We start from the raw sequence: 22,908 nt of genomic DNA on the forward strand, positions 1-22,908 counted from the left end.
TGTGGTTCAGCTTAGAAAGGGTCAATAAGGGAACCGGAGGGGCAGGAATGCACTCCCATCACCCTTGCAGATCTCAGCCAAGGGAAACGGGAAGTAGATGTTTTTACTGCCCAGCACACTTTCATTCCTATTACGTGTGCACAGAGCCCCAAGAGGAAAATGCAGTTTGGTAGTGACCTGATAACCACATTCTTGGAAGGTTGCTCCAAGAATGGTAAAAATCCAAACAATGTTGGGGGAGGGGAGAAGAGGAAGAAACGGAGTGAAACAAAACACAATTTCCATTGTAAATTACAGGCTGTGATTAAATCCAAATTAATGTCTAACTAGAAAGTGGAAATTTTAGATTATTAAGATTGGGGTAACTTATCTTTCTCAGGAAGAAATAATTGTTATATTTTGAATACTTAGTCATTACTATTAAAACAGGAAAGGAGTATTTAAAAGTTGTATTGAAAATGTACCTTATTAAGGCCAAAAGTTGGTGCAGATAACCCTTGAATTTGGCAGGTTGGATTACAAGGTGACTAGGTCTACGAGGGGAGAGCGGTCAGAGACCTGCAGCTGCCAGGGGAATTGTCTTTTCTGTGGGCTGAGGCAGAGTCACTGGCCTTGAATGTGCACCAGCAAGACTTCAAAGTGTATTATGAATTCTGTCCTAATTGTTGAGGCCTTCCACTGGATGGTCTGCTGATATACACACGTAACTGTACCAGGGAACTTTAATTCTGAGTATTGAAGGACAGAATGATAAGCTAGAATCACCCTAGGCATCATCCTTGTACCTTCATTGTTGGTTAAACACTTTGCACCAATGTTTTGTCAATTATCACAATCTTTAAATAATAATAAAAAATCTTAAATTGCTTTTATTAAGTGATAAATGTTCTTAAAATTATACGATTAAAAAAATATAGGTAGTGAAGTTTTATGGTTCCTGTCTACCCTTTGCTGGTTACTCTTTCCAGCTTCAGGAAAAGCAATACTGTAAAATTTGGAAAATGTCATTCTTTCTGGCTCTCCCTGACCTGACTTCATTTGCTCATTCATTGATTCGTGCACACACGCATTCATTCATTCTGCATTTATTAAGCACTACCATATGGATGATGCTGATATTGTTGGGACCCAGGTGTGAAACACACCCTGCCCTAGTTTTGACACTTCCACCTTTGTGGGGGACAGACACTGCTGCCCCTCCCTTAGTTCCCAGTCTCAGAGAACAGAGGAGGGAGTCTACCTCTGCTCTGCCAGATTGGGCAAGGAGCAACCAAAGCATTAAGGCAGGATGAGGAGGTCAGTTCCTAGGGAATACCATCCTTGATAAAGTCAAGGACAAGTCAAGGGCAGGGAGAACAATGGCCTCCCTAGCATTTACACAGCTCTGCACCTGTTCTCTCCATTGATGCAGGGCATCAGAGTAAAAGCTCCCACTTCGGGAGTGGGCAAGAACTGTCAGGGCTTTTTTGTTCAGTTTGGTTTAGTTTGGGCCTGGAATATTTGCAATACCTGTCATCATTCACTTCTTTAAAAAAATTTTTTTTTAATGTTTATTTGTTTTTGAGAGAGAACACGAGTGGTGGAGGGGCAGAGAGAGGGAGACACAGAATCCCAAGCAGGCTCCAGGCTATGAGCTGTCAGCACAGAGCCCCAAGCTGGCTTGAACACACAAACCATGAAATCATGACCTGAACTGAAGTCAGAAGCTCAACCTACTGAGCCACCTAGGTGCCCCTGTCATCATTCACTTCTATAAAGAATTTACAATCACCGTTTCACAACTAGAGATTTTCACACTATTTTGGAGGCAAACACGTAAAAAAGCCAGTCTGAACAAACAAGAGAACTCCGAGTGAAGGTTTAAATGAACGTCTCCATTGCCCTTAAAATAGGGTGGAGGAGCCCGCAAACCCTTGGCCCGAGGACCCATTGCTGGCCCCGCGCTGGGCACACCTCTCGCATGTGACACGGATGCGCTCGTCGCTGGACGACTGCTGCTCGTCTTCCTTCTCCTGGAAGTGCTCCTGAACACACTGTTCCTCGAACTCATGCAGCCTCTTCAGCTCCTCGTCACTGAGAAATAGTTCTGCGGGAAAGAAATGTTTGCTGAGTGAGAAACGAACCCGGTGCGTGAAGAATCAATTTCGTTGCGTCATTAGGAATTTCCCAGCCCAACCTGAATTAAGCGCCCTTGTCCTTCACTTGTAGGCAGTTCTCTGACTACTCCAATTGTTTGTTACACAAACAGGTTGTCATATGCAGCAATCATTCTTACCCTGGAGCAAAATGGCTCAATTTTTTATTTTTTTTTAATTATTTTTTTTTTCAACGTTTATTTATTTTTGGGACAGAGAGAGACAGAGCATGAACGGGCGAGGGGCAGAGACAGAGGGAGACACAGAATCGGAAACAGGCTCCAGGCTCCGAGCCATCAGCCCAGAGCCTGATGCGGGGCTCGAACTCACGGACCGCGAGATCGTGACCTGGCTGAAGTCGGACGCTTAACCGACTGCGCCACCCAGGCGCCCCAATGGCTCACTTTTTAAACACAAAACACCACTATTAAAGCTATTCGCAGAGTGAAACCAAGTATTATTTTCTGGGGAAATTTTGTGTGTGTTTTATGGATACAGTCAGGTGGACAGCATAATTTTCCCATCCTCTTGAGATGCCACAAATTACAACATTCTGAAAGGAACTCTGAATCCACATAGAAGAGTCATTTTCAAGAACTCTGTCAATTTCTGATCTCTTTCACGAGCAGGCTTTTGGTAACACTAATTACTCATAAACTGACAGAACTGGAATAAAACCAACATAAAATGGGAAGCATTCTACAAAGAACAACAGTTGGACTAGGGTGTTCTGTTTTCACACAATTTAAAGTAGTATGTAGTGTCCAGTTGGAACACCCTTGAATTAGCCCAAGATAGAAATGAGAGAGTCCTGTACATACTCAATCCACGATCCTGTTCATCTTGGTCCCCTTCTCTTTTCTTCCTACAGCGACCGCTAAGACGCATAATGATTATATAGATGTGGCTTAAAATGATCATTGGTGGAGGTAGGACTGGTCGATCATGAAATGTCATTATCAGCTGATATCGTTGGAATTTCCACACCTGGTTGGATATTGACTTTACCTCAAAGAAGGTATTGCTTTAAAAAGAGTAAATGTTTAATTAGTATTTTCCTTCTCATTTTGATTTCCCAGGGCAATCAGTTGCTCACATTGAAATGAAAATAAACATTGAAATGACCGTTTAATGCCTGCTAGTACTGACTCCTAGACTACCCTGTTTTTTGGTTTAACTATCAATGTGGATTATCTACACTCAAGGACATTTTTCTCATATAAATAATTAAGAATCAAGTGTATTGTAACTGCTACCTACTGCCCTCTTTTAAAAAAAAATTTTTTTTTTCAACGTTTATTTATTTTTGGGACAGAGAGAGACAGAGCATGAACGGGGGAGGGGCAGAGAGAGAGGGAGACACAGAATCGGAAACAGGCTCCAGGCTCTGAGCCACCAGCCCAGAGCCCGACACGGGGCTCGAACTCACAGACCGCGAGATCGTGACCTGGCTGAAGTCGGACGCTTAACCGGCTGCGCCACCCAGGTGCCCCCCTACTGCCCTATTAAAACATCACACTGCAGTCTATTGACTCATACACTCAGGAAATTTTTATTTCATATTTTTAAAGGTAGAAGCTATTCAACTAAGCATTTTGAAGTATTTAAACCTTTAATACAGTTGAAAAAGAGTTTGAACCAGATTCTTTCCAAAGCCCTGGTCAGTTCTAAGATTCTATATTTCTGTGAAAGATTTTTTTCCCTCATATTTTTCATCTTAAAAGCTAGAAAATATTTTTTTCAACATGTGTTAAGTATGGTCACACACACAACACATTTGCCCATTTGCCAAAATGGGTAAGTTTTATAAGAAATTTGATACTGTAAGCCATTTCTTTCCTAGGCCATTTTGTCTTCTATTCTGTAAACGATAAGGAAAGTATTTTATATAATATTGCAGTAATTGTCATAGCTTATGAAATTGACATTGCCTTCTGAGCCTCTGATAATGCTCAGATCTTCCCTACCTCCGGAGACTTTTATCTAAGGAAATATTTCATTAGATTAAAATACACATCAAAGTGTTAAAATACTAAACAAAATTAAACTTAAAATGTATTTAAGAGAAAGACAAATACCATATGATTTCATTCATTTGTGGAATTTAAGAAACAAAACAAGTGAAGAAAAATGAGACAAAACAAGAAACAGACTCTTAAATGCAAAGAACTAGTGGTTGCCAGAGGGGAGGTGGGGGGGATGGGTGAAATTGGTGAAGGGGATTAAGAGTACACTTATCATGATGAGCACTAAGTAATGTTTAGGATTGTTGAATCATTATATTGTACACCTGAAACTGATACAACACTGTATATTAATTATATTTCAACAACAAAAAATATTGAACCATTGAGAAAAATTTAGTGTGTTTAAGTGTCAACTTTTGACTCATGAATACACTAAGGCTGCTTAAATTTGAACAAAAGAGGTTGTAAAGATTTTACACCTTTAAAAGCCCTCCTGAAATTCTGTGTAAATCCGTGGCCCCAGATTGGAAATTTGTACTGTAATTACTAATAGGCACCCAGCCATGACACATACTTGAAAACTGCAATGAGCAAGTTCACCAGCAGGATGTTGGCTACCAGTAGGTAGCACGCCATGATGGCCGGTGTGAGCCAGGCGCCTGGGATACAGGGAGGGAGCCGCTTGCCTTCCTCATCATACTGGTTGTCACCACAAGGAGCTGCAACAAAATTTGTCTTGTTGTACTTGCTTTTTACATAGAATGAATGGAATAAATAACTTACTTATGCCGTTAAACGATCTATTTCTTTTTTAACACGATTTTCCCCTGATTTCATAAGTAATAATTTTTCATGTGAAAATATCTCCTACAAAGAAAATAAGAAGCTCATTTCTGCACTCAGAGATAGTCATTCTTGACTTATATTTGTAAACGTTTTCCCGTTTCTTTCTTTGTGTTTTTCATATACAGAAGTTCTTAATTTCTAAGCAGATAGATCTTTTTTTCTGTACTGTTACCCATTAGAAAGTTATTGTGTCTTCTGATTACTTAAGATCAGCTTATGTTGTCTCCTTAATTTCACTTGTACATGAACTTTGGAAATAATTTTGTTATGAGGAAGGAGGTACGATGCCCTCTACCCTCAAATTTGTTAATCAACAGTTCTGGTATCATTTTGGAAAATCATCCTTTCTCTGCTCATTCAAAATGCCACTTTGATCCTATGGGACCTATGTCCTGAACTAAAAAATAGAATGACTGCAAAAGTGATCAGTGAAGTAATTGCCATAAATTTATCGTCTACCTACTTTTTACTTACTTACAGTTTAAAAGAGTATTAACATCAGAAAACAAGAGGAATATTTAAGACCAGCGTAAGGCTATCAGTAATTATATTAGGAAGAGACTGATGAATACATACATTTCATGAACTAGAGTCATCAATTCTGTGTAAACTTACGATTAATTTCCATGGCGTAGACTATATAGCGATTGGAAGCAGGATTTTATTTATTTTTTAGTTGTGACAGGAAGGGAGGAAAGAAAATGAGATGACAATTGAGAGAAAAGTAAAACACATGATTAGCAACTTAAGAACGGTTTTGGTGTCAACAAATGCAAAGTATTCAAGCCTGGGAATTATAGATTCATGCTTGGAAACAGTGGTCTATTTAGAGGAAATTATACACATTATTAATACTAGGAAATATATATATATATTTCACGAACATTGATTTTACCATATGTTATAAAGCAATAAGAAGCTCACTAGTTAAAAAATACTGTGAAAAAGATATGAGGCTACTGGCAGATGATCATTTTAATCAACTGGTTAACCAATCAGGCGTTCTCTATATCCCAATTCACATACCTCATAAGCACAAAGAAATGCAAAATTATTATGCAATAATCAGATCAAGAATCAAAAACCTACATTTAATGAAAATATACTCATTTGCCTCTTTATCTTCTCATTAGCAAATTTAATAATAAAAAATTAAAAATATTACAATTTATGTCTGGATCATATGTTTACCTAAGCAAATATTCTTTGGAAACCAAATTAGATTTTTACATTCTGGTTTACCAAGCTACAGACACATTCAATATCTCGCATTGACTTTGAGATACTTGTCATGATAATGTGTTTGGAGTTATGTTCTGAAAGCTAGGTAGAAGGCATTGTATGAACTAGTTATCAGTCTAACCCAGTGGCAGACGATGTTTTGACAACTGTGTGTTTGATACAAGTGGAAGATATTCAAAACCTATCCCCAAGAAGCAGAACACTGGAAATAGCAGTCTGATAATTTGTGACAGAGTACAACATGCAAATGAAAATATGGGGGCAAACACAAGAACAGGTCTGAAGAACCTACCACACAAGAGATACCATGATCTATCAACTCAGCCTGGGGAGGGGCTGGGGCCTGCGCCACCCAGAAATCCATACAGGATTATGGCTTATTTCCTCTGCTAACATCCTGATTATTTTTAATCATAATAATAACAATAACAATTAACAACAAAATTTGAACTGCATAAGTGAAGAGAAATTGATAGCCACATGGAAAATGGCCTTTGGAGAAGAGGCTTGAAGAAGAGGATGACACAAGACACCAGTCACCTTGTCATGCTCGCTATTTCATTCTCTTGGAACAATATTACTAGCTCTGCCTTGGAGTAGAAAGAAATTTACATTGAAGAAATATTAGGATATTGGCACTGGTGCTGCATTCATGTGATAAGATATTCACCAGGTCCAGCTAAAGTGATCAGACTCAAAATTCTGGTTAACGGTTTTTAGAAGAGAAGAAATGACTAATGTCTCAAAAATCTACATTTCATATTCTGCACTTACTCCTTCATAAAATGATTTGATGCTCATGGCAGAATAAAAAGTAATTTATTTCCAAATTAACACAGGCTCTTCCATTAATTTGGAACTGATCATCTGCCTCAGAAGCAGGGAAGAGAATCTTACTATGAATTCTATTCTTACGGTCTATCTGGTCTGCAAACACCTCTCCATAGATCATCCAGTAGGGCATGTAGAAGATGTTTCGGGCCAGTCTCCAAGAAGGCTCCTCATCTGGGTGCAAAATGGCTTGACGGGCTACTCCAAAACTCATCAGCACAACCAGCATGATGACCACAAAATACAGCATGTCAATCATCTGAGTAGAGAAAACATGTCTCTTGACTCATGGGCCGGGTTCACCTGGTTCATTGTAATGCTCTCCCCAAAGACTTCATGAGTGCTTAATTAGGAAGAAGAGTCTCTTTCTCTTCTCTCCATCTGAGCCATGGGCTCCTAGTTTTTATACACCATGCAATACATACATCTTATTCTAGAACATTGACTCCCTCATTTGTTCTCACTCTTTCTTCTCCTCTACTGTTGCCCATAAACAAATAGTCCTCTCATAACTGCGAGTGCAAATGAAGAAAGGGAAGAATTATGGGGGAAACATGGGAATTTGTAAGGGAAACTAAGGAGTCAGAGGAGATATCTAAGAAAACAAGATAATGAATTGAGAATACAGAATGATATTTATTCATTCATTACACAAATGCTGAGTGGTTACAGTGAGCAGTGCTCTGTTTACTGTGGATACCGAACTGGTATAATTCCTAATTTTGGACATCTCTGAAGATGAGGGCCCTTGACAGGATAAGCTAAATCATATATCCTTTTACTCAAAGCCACGTGCACTATAAAATGTTATTTGTAAATTTAAGATACTTCCTTTCTTCTGGGTTCGGTCCTAACACTGAAGCTGTTTTAGGTGATGTAAGGATGATATGCTGACTCATTTTTTTCCCATATAGTATGGTCTATTCTGGAAGAAATGTTGCCATGGACTTGGCCTAATCACATGAATTACCCTCAGACCAGAGTACATGGGCTGAAGATTGGAATACAGGTTGTGGAGTGACCCTGGGCCCTATTTGTCTCTGGCTTTTACCACATGTTATCAACTAGATTATTGCTATATATATAAACATATATATATATATATATACACACACACATGCAGTATTAGTATGTACATAGATACAGTATATATATATATATATATATATATATACACACACATACCTCTGTATAAAGCAGTATGTACTGTATGTATATACCATATTAATGTGTAGGAAAACTATGTATCTTAAAGCAAAAAACATTTCCTGTAAGAAACTAATTGCAAAGGAAAGACCAAATGAAATCTGACAAAGCCACACCCAAGGCTTGGTCTCAGGTTCTAACCACAACCACAGCATCTCTAGTTACTAACGGGATGTCAGTACTAACCATCTTTCCAATCATCATCACATAAGGCCCCAGATACTTGTTGACACCAAAGATGTCCAGGACACGGATGTACCAGAAGATGATATCCACACAGTAGATCACTCGACCATAGCCCATATACGGCTGCTTTTGTAGGCGAAGGATTGCTCCAATCATGAACATGGAAATGGCCACAAGATCCGTGATGTTCCAGTACTCTTGAAGCCAAACTTTTATTTTCTGGCTGAGTTTTCCTGGTTCTGACATGAGGATCTGAAAACAAAGAACAATGAACAAGGAATGCTGTGTTGGAAGCCGCATCTCAGAATCTTGGAAAGATAGGACTGGTGGAACATTCCAGGGCATCTGGTCCCATTTCCTGGTGAAGACCTCTACACACTAATCTTCTCAGGCATTGAAAGATATCTCGAAAGGGAAATTCCATGGAATCCTCTATATTCCTAGATGCAGTGTTTCACAAACTCTCAGGAAATGCCTTGTAAATTATGTTCTTCTGGCTGTAATTAAAACAGCTGCCTCTTGATTTCTTTTTAATACTCTGGATATGTGCCCATCAGCCCACGTTCCTGAGTTAGTCCAGGAGGAAAAGTCTAGAGGGGAGACACACCCGTGTGGGCTCACAAAAGGGTAATCCACCTGGTGGAGATGGCAGAATCGGGCTAGGAGATGTTTGCCACAATTCCTTTGCAACATAGATAGGAGAAGTCGGGAGGAAATTAAATGATTTTCCTGCTTAAGATATCACCCTTTAAAAATCACCACTGATTAAAAAATCACTATTTCCTCAGAGTAAAACTGAAAATATTGAAAAACCAGCCTGCACAGGTGTACACACAGTGAGCCCCATGGACCCTGCAGTGGGAGGCAGGGTGCTGTGCCATGTGGTACCCCTTTAGTTATGGAGACTGGGTAGGTCCTGGGGACCCCATGAGTGGGATGGGGTGGTGGCTATTTTTTGGCCAACACAGAAGGGATTCACTAATTTAAAAGCTCATCCATACTGGCTGAGGGCTACCCTCTTTCTGTAACTGGAGGAAATCATAGCACATGGCTGATACTCAGCAAGATCATGGTGGCACTAAGGGATGGTATTGCAGGCCACTTGGGAAATCCCACTTGTAACATCTTCAGAGTTTGACGAAGCCCAGCTAGAAAAGAAAGCGCAGTAGCAAAGGAGATGGGCTGTAAAATGTTGGATTTGGCACTTTTTTCTTTCTCAGGCTCTTGTTAAACTGATAGCATCAAACTCTCTCTGTTGGGGTGAAGTTGCCAGTAATATTTTTTTCAGTGAGAAAGGGTTAGTAATAATTGCAAAACAATAGTACTGGTTTTACGTCAGGTGGAAAAAGAATGTGAATCCTTCTTTGTGCTTTTTCAGTTCAAATTCATATTTTCTTGGATATCAGCTTTCCCTTTACAAGCTAATGTAGTGAATTAAAACTTGTGGATGATGTTAGAAAATTACCTGGCCCTATTTCCCCTCCTGAGAGCCCTTCCTTAATAAGAAGGAAGAATCCCCATTGGAGGTGGTAGAGGGAGCCTGGGCATGATTCTGAGTCCTAAATTGTAGGAAAAATGTCATCTCGTGTCTCTCTCTGTTTCTAGGTTCAGTTCCCAGAAAACATCAGTTGTGGAAATTGGTTTATCTCAGGTATCTGGCAGCATTTACTGTTGCTTTTATAGGCACTGAGACTATGTTTTTTGCTACTAAACATTTATTTTGCCTTGTGTTTTGATTTGCAAATTCAGATTCAGTTGGAAGCAGAAGACATAGAAATCTTAAGCAAAAGAATAGAATACATTTGGGATTGTGATGCCTCAAGAGAGGAAAAAGGTCCCATGGCACTTGTGATTTTCATGAAGTGCTTTTGCAATAAGAAGCTATATCGGAATTAAAGTCAGTGGTTAGTGGGGCTGGGACGGGCCTTTGGAGTAATCACCTCTCGTATTTTCTCTAATGCCAGGCTCACGATGTAGGAGATGACAATCCACTCCTGGAGACAAGGCCAGCGGTCCATCCGCACCAGGATGACATAGTTGAATAGCAGGAGGTAACCCAAGTATGATATCTGAAGGGCAGAACAACAGTTAGCTGTGTTTGGGGAGATAACACATGCTGGAAACACACTTTGAAATCCTGTTTTCAGGTTGACAGGTCTTCAAGAACAAATTTTCGTTTCCAGCTGGACTGACTCACCTAGAGGAACTTTCTGTTCACATCACCAGTGCAGATAAACTTTGAGGCAGGTCGGGAGGCATTTTATACTTTAGGATCGTATGGGCACTGGCATTTCATCTTCTAAATGAAGATGTATTTGTGGCTACTATCACCCTCATGGGGGAATTACGAAGCTGCTCAAAATTATGAGAAACAAGAAAATTTTAATATTTCACTCATGTGACTTCTACATTCCTGGAAATTGGAAAATGTTACTTTCTCTCCCGGCCTTGCAAATTTCCCTCTTGAATCTTTTCACTGTTAGTGGATGTGGGAGGTTAGAAGGGAGGGGGTGAGAGCTGTCTGCCCTGATGCACAGAGCTGCCTCGAGTCCCTACAATTAGGGCTCACATATCTGTGGTTTGCTGTGGCCACAGCAAGTTTCCTATCTTTGTGGCAAGAAAATATGCCGAGTTTGGAGGTATATGAGAGTGAGGTATCAGGTGGGAAGGAGGTGGTCTGAGGTTGATTCACTGTGGAGCTGATGAATCTTCACCTTTGGAGCCTCATTGGCACAGGCCTCTTCAGGAGTTATGGGGGTCAGGGGGTAGTGTTCTAGCAATTGTGCATCTGTGATTCGGCAGTTTTTATTTTTTAAGATTCACCCCCACCCCTCCCAATTGCATAAGCTTTACCAGTAATACAGTAAAATCCCTCGAATCCATGATTTATTCCTTGCAGAGGAATCAGAATTCTCCAAATTGGGCCATGTCGGAATCCCCTGGGAAGCTATAAAACATGTCACACCCTCCCACCGGGTCAGAGCTAGCAGTCCGAGGGGCAGGGTGACACTGGGGGTCTTCTACATAGGGTGTGGCCCCACCCTATGCTGAACTCTCCTGAAGTCCAGGCCAGTGCTCAGCTGGTTCTTACCAGAGCAGATGGGCAGCAGTGGCTCTGCCACCACACCAGGTGTGGCTACCAAAAGGTTGGGTGTCCAGGTGCATAGTTGATCTGGATCCACATGCAGCCTTCCTCTTGCCCACTGCTTACCCCCCTGCCAATTGCTTCATTCATAGATTTGGACCCAGCTCCTCACCTCCCATCGCCTGTCCCTGCCTAGTCTCAAATGGAGCCACAGTGCCAGGGCCTGCCTGGCAGAGGCTGAAGCTTGGTGCTTGGGGTTTCATGAGTAGTCTTGTCCCAACCTCCCCAGACTGCAAGGTTGTGGGAGCCTTTGTGTGCCTCCTGGGACCTCCCACAGCTGGGAGCCTTCCCATCTGCCCATCTGCGGATGTCCCAGCATGAATGTGTAAGACTGAGTCTTCTCTGGTTATAGATGGCCACACTGTTGGAGATGCCAAGACAGTGGCCACCAAAGGCAGCTGGAGGAGAGTGTGAAGCCAGACTGTGGTCAATTTGGTGTGCATTTCAGAGTGTAGAGGCCTTGATTTGTTCCCCTGGTCTAGGAGTTTATGACCTGGGTTCAACCACATTCCTTTAGTGGCCCCTCTAGTTTTATGAAAAAAATGGTTAACTGTGAGTTTGCTCTTTAAATCACCAATCATCTGTGTCCGTTTAAAAATAAAGCTATAGTTCCCTAAGTTTGTATTACTGAGAGCATTAAAAAAAAATCCCTCATCTTAAGCAAATAAGACTATTTTGCATTATGAAATGGTGTATTTGGGGCTAGGATGGCCACATTCCTACATGCATGTAAAATATAGAACAAGATATCCAGATACAATTTTAGGTGAAGATCTGAATTAGTCCCAGTTTTGTTTTCATAATTCATTTTAATTTGGTGAATTTTAAAACATTTTTAAAAGCCTTTGACATGTTTCTTGATTCTAACAATCCTGCATATTCAAAACATGTTAGATGGCCAATGCGAAAGAGGAAGCCTTACTGTGTAAAACCAGAACTTGACAATGGGAGCGTTATAGAATTCACAGATCTTTGTTCCAATGGGAATGCTTCTTTGCTTTTTGTGCTCATTCTCCTCATCGCCCTTTCTTGAACCAGCATCTGCATTGGCATCCTGGAAAACAGAGAACAGCACACAGCAAGCAGGTTGCTAAATGGGAAATGCACAGTATTTAACAGATATTTTTTTAAAAATAAAGAAGTATACAAATTTCCCCAATTACTATGGTTTCTAAATTCATGGTAAGAGAAATCTCAACAATTTTGAGAATGAAAGTCAATTGATACTGTTATGGTCAAGGGTATCACTGACCACATTTTCCTCTTCTTTTTCTTTGCCATCTTCATTTTCCTTGGATGTCTGATATGAGAAGTCATCATATGTGCGAAATTCCAAAAACAAGATGGTAGGGGGAAGAAGAATCCCCATTATAACCTATATAGGATGATAAAAAAGATTTTTTTTTTAATTTTTAGATTTCTAAGCTATGGCAATTCTAGAAAATTTTCCTAGTATATATAAAAATTTTAAATTATGACCTTTAGCACCACTCAACAAATTGATTTGTCCTAAAACAGGTTTATCTCTGCTCTGATGTTCTGTGGCTTATTCTGTTTGATACACTGAATAAGAGTTGGTAGAGTTGCAACTGAAAACTGTAAGTACTTTCATCACATTATTTTAGATAGACAGCAAGCAGTATTGTGTGGAATTGTGTCTTAAAAGCAAAGAGCTTATATTGAGTTTCAAAGCGGGTAAATCTTTAAATTAAAATATAATAAATGAGAACAAATAAACAAAATATAGTAATACTGATAGTGAAGTAGATAAAAAATATTTTATGTAGAAATAACTGATGTGTATCTCCAATATTATTTTTAAATAATAAAAATTATTATAATAGTATATTATCATTATATTATTAAATAAAAGTATTATATGATTAAATAATAAAATATTATAGTATATCATTAAACAATTAACTATTATAATATTATAATATTAAACAATAACTATTATTTATATTTATAAATTATATATTTATTAAATATATATTTATATATGAATATTAATGTTATATTAAATAATACATTTTTTAATTTTAAAAAATGTTTATTTTAGAGAGAGAGAGACTGAGAGTGAGAGAGAGAGGGAGACACAGAATCTGAAGCAGGCTCCAGGCTCTGAGCCTGTCAGCACAGAGCCCAATGTGGGTCTCAAACTCATTAACCGTGAGATCATGACCTCAGCTGAAGTCGAACACTTAACCAACTGAGCCACCCAGGTGCCCCCTCAGTGATACATTGTTAAGGATACCACAAAAGGGCTACTTCTACCGTACATTAAAAGTTATATTATAAAAAATCAGTAATTAAGATAGTAGGGTGTAGGTGCATGAATAGACCAAACAAAGAAATAGAATAGAACGTCTCTTTTGGCCAGTGGAAGCCTCTTCGAGTGGGCTCCTCTGTCCCCCGTTCTTACCCTACTGATCTTTGATAGCTTCTTTGCCATCTGGTATGTCAAGATGTTCTAGGCTTATCTTGGAATTTTCTTGCTCCAGATCTGGAACGAATCATTTCTCCAAGAAGTTCTGGCCCCAGTTAGTGGGAAATGGTATTGCAAGACCACAATCTGGGCACTGGAGATGTTCACTGCTTTTCAGTAGGTCATTGTGTCCAGGCTTTTCATTGCTCAGAGATGGAATGAGTTTGTACTGATGCTTCTGTTTAAACACTATAGGCTTTTCATTTACCCCTTTCTAGACCATAGCTGTGTTTCCTTTTGCTACACACTGAATCCTAGTTCTAAAGGACAGACATGATAGAATTAAAATACCCCTCGTTATTCAGTTGCTTTATAGTTTCAGAATAACAATGTTAATACTACTGCTATTGATTATGATTACTGAAGAGTTACTTTTTTTTTTTGCATAGGTGTTTCAATTCTCTCCTCTTTTTTAAAAAGGTTGTATTATATCTATATTATCAGAACACATAGCCATTGCATACTATACTCTCTCCCTCTTAACCCTCCCCTAGTCTCAGCACTATATGTAAATATATATCTGAGGCTTACCATTAGTCCTTATACTGATGCCTCTTTGGTTACTGTGGTTCTTGGAAGCTCATTACCTAACAGAGTCTTTAGAAAGGGCTCATAAGAACAATATTTCCTGGGGTCCTTGCCTGTTGCTAATGGTTTGTGTATACCTTTTATATTTAACAGTCACTTTTGTTGGATATAAAATCCTGGTCTGTCATTTTCCTTCTGGGAGTATCTTTATATGACACACGCCAATTTTTTCTCTGACACAAGTGGTTGCTGCTGGAAGTCTGATTATAATCTAATTTTCTTTCCCTTATAAGTAACTTTCACTTTGGTTGTTGTTGTGTTTGCCTGGATGCCCAGGGAGTTTTTTCTTTTTCATTAAGATCCAGTAATTTAAAAATGTGTGTTGATGTTGGTTGTTCTGGGTTGATATATGTGTCTAGAAAGTGTTTTTTTTCAATATGTAATTTCATATCATTTGTCTTCAAGAAGTATTTTTGAATCATATTTTGAGATAATCACTTTTAACTATTTCTGATTTTAGTTTTTTTAATAACTTCATGTTTTTAACAACATGAGTGACGCTTTATATTGCTATTTCTTTGTTAGTTTAAGTACTACCTATTAACATCCTATTTTTTTTAATGTTTATTTATTTCTGAGAGAGAGAGAGAGTGCACAAGCAGGGGAGGGGCAGAAAGAGAGGGGGACAGAAGATCTGAAGTGGGTTCCGCACTGACAGCAGAAATCCCAATGCGGGGCTTGAACTTGGGAACTGCAAGATCGTGACTTGAGCCCAAGTTGGATGCTTAACTGACTGAGCCACGTAGGTGCCCTGACATCCTATTATTTTAGACAAGACTTGATCTCGTTTCATCTATTCCTCTGCTCCCATTTTTGATAGCCACATGAATGTTTTCAGTTCCTACAAGGTTATCTTTGTAACTTTATATCATGAACTGAAATCTTTTTCTCTTGTTTCAACAACTTTTGATAGTCTCGATTCCCCACATTATAATATGGGATATTATCCTTCTCACCACCCTCCCTTCCTCCTTCTACCACCCAGTTTTTCCCAGCTGTGCCTTTGATTCTTGTATTTTCTTTTTAAAAAAAAATTTTTAACATTTATTTTTGAGAGAGCAAGACACAGCACAAGTGGGGGAGGGGCAGAGAGAGAGGGGAGACGCAGATTCTGAAGCAGGCTCCAGGCTCCAAGCTGTCAGCACAGAGCCCCATGTGGGGTCATAGACTGCGAGATCATGACCTGAACCGAAGTCAGATGCCTAACTGACCGAACCACCCAGGTGCCCCTGTATTTTCTTTTTTAAAAAAATGTTTATTTATTTATTCTGAGAGAGAGCGAGTGGGGAAGGGGCAAAGAGAGGGCAAGAGAGAGAATCCCAAGCAGGCTCTGCACTGTCAGCCCAGAGCCTGATGCTGGGCTTGATCCCACAAACCATGAGATCATGACCTGAACTGAAACCAAGAGTTAGACGCTCAACTGACTGAGCCACCTAGGTAGGTGTCTGCTTTTTGTATTTTATACTTGGTGGCATTTGTATTCTGTTTAAGGAATCATATTTGAGTCTTCAGTGCTTTGTCTATGGGACTATTCCAAAAACTGAAAAACCAATAAAAAGCATTTCCATTTTTATTACTATATAAATATTGTTTATTGTGTGGCCATATGGCAATTTTAATGCAGAATTCTGGTACCACTAAAGGATCATGTTCTTGATATCAGAGGTCAAATGGTCTTTTTTTACACACTACCAGTTGCTCAAAATCATTCTGAGTTTTAATTTGAATCGTAACTGAGCCTTAACTTTTGTGTGCATTTTTGTTTTACTTGAAATCTGATCCCCCTTCTATGTTCTCGTTAAAGATTTTCTTGTTAAGAAACTGTTCTTGTTTCCTTGACCTTTATCCCTGACACTTGTAGCCTCTTGGTCATTCCATCTATTTATTGGACTCATTTCTGTTCTTCTTGATTCCTTCCTTCTTGGATCTCACTGACTCCTTATACTCATTTAATCTGACAGATTTTTAATCCCACTGCTCAGTTTTCATATGAGGGCAAGACATAACATTCATATTATTAAGAAATGAAATGCCTTCTATTTGCCAGAACCACACTACACAATATAACATAAGATGTCTTTTCTTTACTCTCATGGCAATCCCACGAGATTGGCATAATATTGCCATGAGGGAGCTGGATTATTTGAAGATTAGAATCTTTTCTTACCTACTAGTTAACAGTACTAAACAGCAGAGCTAAGATTTGATCACAATACAATTTGTACCGACTACAGCCTTTCAAACCCTACTATAACTTCATATTCTCTTATAAACCCCATATAATGAAATGTTGCCAATTAAAATAATATCACATAATTTCAGGGGCTCCTGGGTGGCTTAGTTGGTTAAGTGTCCGATTTCGGCTCAGGTCATGATCTCACGGTTCGTGAGTTTGAGCCCCACATCGGGCTCTGTGCTGATAGCTCAGAGCCTGGAGCCTGCTTCAGATTCTGTGTCTCCTTCTCTCTCTGCCCCTCCCCTTCTAATGTTCTGTCTCTCTCAAAAATAAAAATAAACATTAAAAATATATATAATCACACAGTTTCAGAGTTGTAACAGGATCTATAGAAACAGAGTTCAGGTGCCTGATTTAATGGCAGGAAGATGGCCTGTCCTGGGATGTGGTTAGTTAGGGTGAACTCCAATCTCTGTGAGCCAGGCACACCAGTTATGTCTGGCATTAGGCCACCTGGGTTCAGGGCCTGGACCCACACCTCACCAGCTCAGATCCTAGGCAAGTCAACCTTGAAGCTTCAGGTTTTTCATCTGTAAGGCAAGCATCTCCCTCATGGGGCTGTTCAGAGGAATAAATGAAATAATCCACAGGAATGCCTGGCTCTGCAAGGTGCAGAGTAAGAGCTCACACAGGTGTCACTTGTTACCACTATGACAATAAGCCATACGTACTTTTAGGCCGGGGTTTTTCCTCATTCGCAGCCTTCCCATCCACATGTCTGTCAGCAGCATCTGGCTGCAGGTGTGAGCGATGAAGTCCCGGTGTTTGGCCGCCACTGCCAGCTTGAGGCAGGTGGAGTTGCTCCAGTTCTTCAGCTCATAGGTCAGCAGTTTCATGGCGATCTGCTCATCGTGCTTATAGGACTGGTCTAACAACTCCACGGCAAGCTGGCCGAAGTCTCTGAAGGGAAGGGAGCACAGTCAGAGCTGACGCTGCAGTGGCTACACACACTGTGAGAGAGACATATCCACAGACACATCATGGAGCCCAGGACACAGAATCCTTGATTTCCAATCCTCTGCATACCCCAGAAGCTCCCAGGGTATGTTGCCAGGTGGGAATGGCCGGGGCCGGGGCTCTGTGCTCAGTTGTGTTGGGGGGCTGACTGCTCTTGCTGCAAATGGAGTTTAGATTGACCCCAAATCTGCCTTTCAGGCATCAGGCACTCAGAGACGAGAAGACAAAGTTCTCTTCCCTCAAGTCTTCACAGAACAGGGATGCAGACAGAAAGGACAGCAAAGCTCTATGGCAATAGAGGTCAGAATAAGGACTATCCTTTGTGGAGGGTACAGGAAAGGGGACACCAGGAATACTGGCAGGTCTGGGTAAGGTCCCGTTTCTTCATCTAGGTGCTGGTCATCCTGGGGTGTTCTGTTTGTGAACGGTCATCAAGCCATACATTTGTACATGTGCCTTTCCCTGCCTGTGTGCAATACTTCAATAACACAATGGTCACAAGAAAATTCAACGTTCCTAGGGCTATGATAGAGACAAGTTCTAGTTGTCACGGGGGCCTAGAGCAGTGAGGGCCTAGTGGTTGGAGGTGGAGGAGGGGGAAGTAATGGGAGCCAAGTTGGGGGAGAGGAGGAGAGGATGGCAAGTTGAATTATAAACATAAACTTTATTCCATTTTCTACATGGCCCTCATTCAAACATTCAATGACTGTTGTAAACATTCCCTGTACCTTCAACATTTTTCATGGAATGTGGTTAAGATGAAGTCCCAGAATGATCGCCCCTCTCTATTTTTGTTTCTTTATTTTCTGTAAGATTTTATTCCAGTTATGAGCTGAGGGATGTAGATAGGAGGAATTCTGTGTGGAGGAATGGCCTTGTCTGTTCCCTGAAGAGGAATGCTCTCTGGCCTCAGGTCCCACAGGCTGTGAGGTGACACATTACCATGACAATCCTCCAAGAAGCAGAGGGATGGTATTTACCAACCCACTGAGATGGGAACATCTCCCATTTTTTTAGATAGGCTTGAATTCCCAATGTTTAGAAGTCAACTAGTGACTTTAGATCATTGAGTCCAAAATAAAAGCTGTGTGCTTCAGAAAACAAAGATGCTGGATTTTGGCAGAGTTGCTTGGTTATGCCCCAAGCTCATGAGTCTATAAAGTTGTGCTGGGACTTCTGGTTTTTAGTTCTGAATGGTAGGGGCTTGGAAGTCACCATTCTGTGCTAACATTAAGCACAAAGTTAGACAAACTGAAAATCAATTGATTTTCATCAGAGAATTGAGGTCACAGGGCAAACTGCTGCTCCCATAACTGTAGAGATAGACCAGCAGATATAGAGACTCATGACATACCAGAGCAGAAACCTCTGGAACCAGAGCTGGGGCAGGAAAACTCAAACTGTAACTGATAAATTGTTGGAGGCTCTGTGAGGACAAGTCTGAGACTTAATAACTCCAGGGGAGGGGCCCAGTCTTAGGGAAGTGTGCTCACGTTTTTGTGAGTTTTACCTCCAAGAGTTCCACCAAGTTCTCACAGAGATGAGAGAGAAATCCCCTCATGCTGCCAGCACAGGGAGGGGAAAAGGAACCATTCTGAAATATGTTGGCGTACTCTGGTCTCCTTAACTAGGCCTGCCTGAAGGAGAAACGAGTTAGCCAGAGCCTACCCTATTGGGGTATTATTAGAGCCTAATGGCCTGTGGGAAGGGAGGTGCCCAACTGCAGGCCCCTCAGGCTGTCCTGTCCCATGTAAGTGGGAGAAAAACTGAGAAGCACTTGGAAAGTATAAATAAAAAAACAAAACAATGACAGTCTAGAAATACCACAGAGAGAAGAAAAAATATGAAATGATGGACAAAATGATTTATGAACAAGCTTTAAGGATAATTGTACTTGGGGTGCCTGGGTGGCTCAGTTGGTTAAGCGTCTGATGTCAGCTCAGGTCATGATCTTGTGGTTCATGGGTTTGAGCCCCTTGTCAGGCTCTGGCTGGCAGCTCAGAGCCTGGAGACTGCTTCAGATTCTGTGTCTCTCCCTCTCTTTGTCCCTCTCCCACTTGCGCTCTATCTCTCTCTCTCAAAAATAAACATTAAAAAAAAGAAAAAAAAAAAAGATAATTGTACCCAAGTGAAAAATACATTTGCCAACCCTCCCCCAAAGGGACAAGTACTCAGGACAATAGTTTTTCCTGGTTCTTAAATTCCCTTCAGACACTAACTTTGAATTATTGTCCAAATCCTGGGAGATGTCATCTACCAGCTCGCTCTCAGAGGACTCGTGGGCCATGGACTTGTAGAGCTTACAGGCCACCAGGGCCTTGGCCATGCTCTCCTCGCCTCGCTGCCAGAGGAAGACCGCCATTTTCTGGCGTTTCATCAGCACGGCCCACACCATCAGCTCGTGGAAGGGGTACTGGAACCGACTCACAGCAGGGTCATCCACATCAATGTCGATCTCTTCCTCCTTCTTCTTCTTTTTCTTTTTCTTCCCTTTGGCTGGAGGCTCATCATCCTGAGGGGAGACAAGCACATTTTTCCTGGTTCTGCCTTAAGTGTGCAACAATGGATTTCAAGATTACTGGAAAAAGGAAAACCCCGTTTTCTGTGGTAATAAAGAGATTTCATAAGTACATCTGTGGTTCTCATTCAGTATATTAATTCTTCTGAAAAGATGTGCAGTGGTGCCAGGGTGGCTTAGTTGGTTAAGCATCTGACTCTTGATTTCAGCTCAGTTCATGATCGCACAGTTCATGGGTTTGAGGCCCACATCAGGCTCTGTGCTGACAGCAAGGAGCCTGCTTGGGATTCTCTCTCTCCCTCTCTCTCTCTGCCCCTCCCTAGATCTCTCTCTTTTAAAATAAATAAACATTAAAAAAATTTTTAAATGAAAATTAATTAAATTAAAAATTAAAATTAAATTACCTAATTGTCAAGTTTGATCTGACAGCTAAATGTTAAGAACTGTTTCCAATAAACTGAGAATACACGTTTATTTCAGCACTCATAGATCATTAACAAAACTCCACCAGACATTATTCCCCAATTCCTTTGAGATTTTCTATTTCAACAGATTTCAGGTATCAGAAATCATGTAGTCTACATATCAAGGAATAAAACTAGAAACAAACAACAGTAGGATAACAATAACAAAGACTGCATCTGTAAAAATTTAAATATACTTATGGATTTTAAATGCTGTTGGATTAAAGAGGAAATTATAAATGATTAGAAATAAATGGTAATCAAGTTTCTATTTACTCAAACCTTGAGATACCATGCAAACAATGTGCAGAGAAAAATTTATACCTTTCATGCATTTTTTAGAATAAAGGGAAGATTGAAAATGAGTGAACTTCACTTTCAAATGAAGTTAATAGAACAAAACAGTACTCTATAGAAAGTATATGGAAGGAATGAATAAAAATGAAGCAGATATTAATAAGAACAAAAGCAGAAAAAAGAAAGTTGCTTGATAAAGCAAAAAGATCAAATATGTAGGTCAGTTTGGTTAAGAAAAAAAGAAAGAAGATATAAATTAAAAAAAAAAATCAGGGGTTCCTGTGTGGCTTAGTTGGTTAGGCATCCGACTTCAGCTTAGGTCATGATCTCACTGCACGTGAGTTCAAGCCCCATGTTGGGCTCTGTACCGACAGCTAGGAGCCTGGAGCCTGTTTCAGATTCTGTCTCCATTTCTCTGCCCCATCCGTGCTCACACTCTGTCTCTCTCTCAAATATAAATAATAAAACACAAAGTTTTTTAAAAATAAAAAATAATAAAAAAATTAAAAAAATAAAAATGCTATTATACTGTTTTCCTTCTTTGACTTCTTTTTTTTTTTTTTTTAAATTTTTTTTTTTTCAACGTTTATTTATTTTTGGGACAGAGAGAGACAGAGCATGAACGGGGGAGGGGCAGAGAGAGAGAGGGAGACACAGAATCGGAAACAGGCTCCAGGCTCTGAGCCATCAGCCCAGAGCCTGACGCGGGGCTCGAACTCCCGGACCGCGAGATCGTGACCTGGCTGAAGTCGGACGCTTAACCGACTGCGCCACCCAGGCGCCCCTTCCTTCTTTGACTTCTTGATGTGACGTAATATACTAAAAAAATTCACTAACATTAAATTATACTTGCATTCTTAGAAGATTTTAATGACTTGTTTAGAATTTTTTAAATATGCCACTGAATTTCTTGAGCTATTATTTATGATTGTGTGGGGCTCTTTTGTTTGTTTACTCTCTGTTTCCTTTTGAAATTATGGTTTTGCTAACTCTATAAAATGAATTAAGTAGTTTTTAACCTTTTTTGGGGAATATCTATTATCCTATTTTATGATTTGACTACACCATCTAAATAAATGTTGGTGTGTAGGGTGGTGGATTGATCCATTGAAAAAAAAAAACCTCAATTTTATTTTAAACAAATGCAACACAAAGAAGCCTATATATATTTGAGAAAGATATAAAATCGATGAAAACAAATCTTACTTACTTCCATTCCTAGAAGTTTAAGAGCTTTAGGCTGCATAATAGAAGAGGAAAATTTAATCAGATAACTAATATTAGTAGCAGTAATGTTAGTAGTACGTTAACAGTGTGGTTAGAAGGGGACATAATCCTAGGTTAAAAAGTACTTTGTATCATTAACAATTAAGAATAATACTCAAGGAAAAGAAACCCTTTAGTATGGAAACTGCTTCTGACAGCCAAAGTCAGTTAAGGAGAAAGATGTGCAGACAATACATGACCCTTATTCCAGGTAGAACCAGAGAATTTCACTAATAGAAATGCAGACATAGAGCTTAAAAGCTCTACATGGGGGGCGGCAGGGCGAGGCGAGAGGAGGGCTTCATGGAAGATCTGACATTTGAGTTGGGCTTGTGAATGTGTGGAATTTTGATTAGAGGAAAGACATGGCCAGTACAGTAGTACAATTTGATTTTGGTGGAGGTTTGTGGTCCCCCCGCCAACCCCCATGATAGCGTGGGACAGCTCTCAGATGGTCAGAGAGCCTTGGATGCTATGATAATGAGCTTGGTGGTGATTTCTCAGGTGGTGGGGAACACTGGAAATATTTGAGCAGG

At 40.1% G+C, this 22,908-nt stretch overlaps 1 protein-coding gene across 10 annotated transcripts in view; it reads right to left on the reverse strand.

Moving 5' to 3' along the window:
* The window catches only part of TRPM1 (transient receptor potential cation channel subfamily M member 1), a 139,458-nt gene that overhangs the window by 19,625 nt on the left and 96,925 nt on the right, over nt 1-22,908 (reverse strand). For 3 of the 10 annotated variants that reach the window (XM_040493854.1, XM_040493849.1, XM_040493857.1), the window contains 12 exons: nt 22,317-22,346; nt 20,047-20,339; nt 17,542-17,770; nt 12,811-12,933; nt 12,481-12,612; nt 10,354-10,482; nt 8,414-8,665; nt 7,088-7,280; nt 5,564-5,584; nt 4,677-4,821; nt 2,957-3,159; nt 1,954-2,086 (listed from right to left, as the gene is read on the reverse strand). In XM_040493854.1, coding sequence (XP_040349788.1) covers nt 1,954-2,086; nt 2,957-3,159; nt 4,677-4,821; nt 5,564-5,584; nt 7,088-7,280; nt 8,414-8,665; nt 10,354-10,482; nt 12,481-12,612; nt 12,811-12,933; nt 17,542-17,770; nt 20,047-20,339; nt 22,317-22,346 — 1,883 coding nt within the window. The remainder of the gene's footprint in view (nt 1-1,953; nt 2,087-2,956; nt 3,160-4,676; nt 4,822-5,563; nt 5,585-7,087; nt 7,281-8,413; nt 8,666-10,353; nt 10,483-12,480; nt 12,613-12,810; nt 12,934-17,541; nt 17,771-20,046; nt 20,340-22,316; nt 22,347-22,908) is intronic. The other 7 variants (XM_040493856.1, XM_040493850.1, XM_040493852.1 and 4 more) reach the window with 5 other exon arrangements.

This window comes from Herpailurus yagouaroundi, unplaced genomic scaffold (assembly GCF_014898765.1).
Source record: "Herpailurus yagouaroundi ecotype Mexico unplaced genomic scaffold, PumYag 185, whole genome shotgun sequence".
NCBI lineage: Eukaryota > Metazoa > Chordata > Mammalia > Carnivora > Felidae > Herpailurus > Herpailurus yagouaroundi.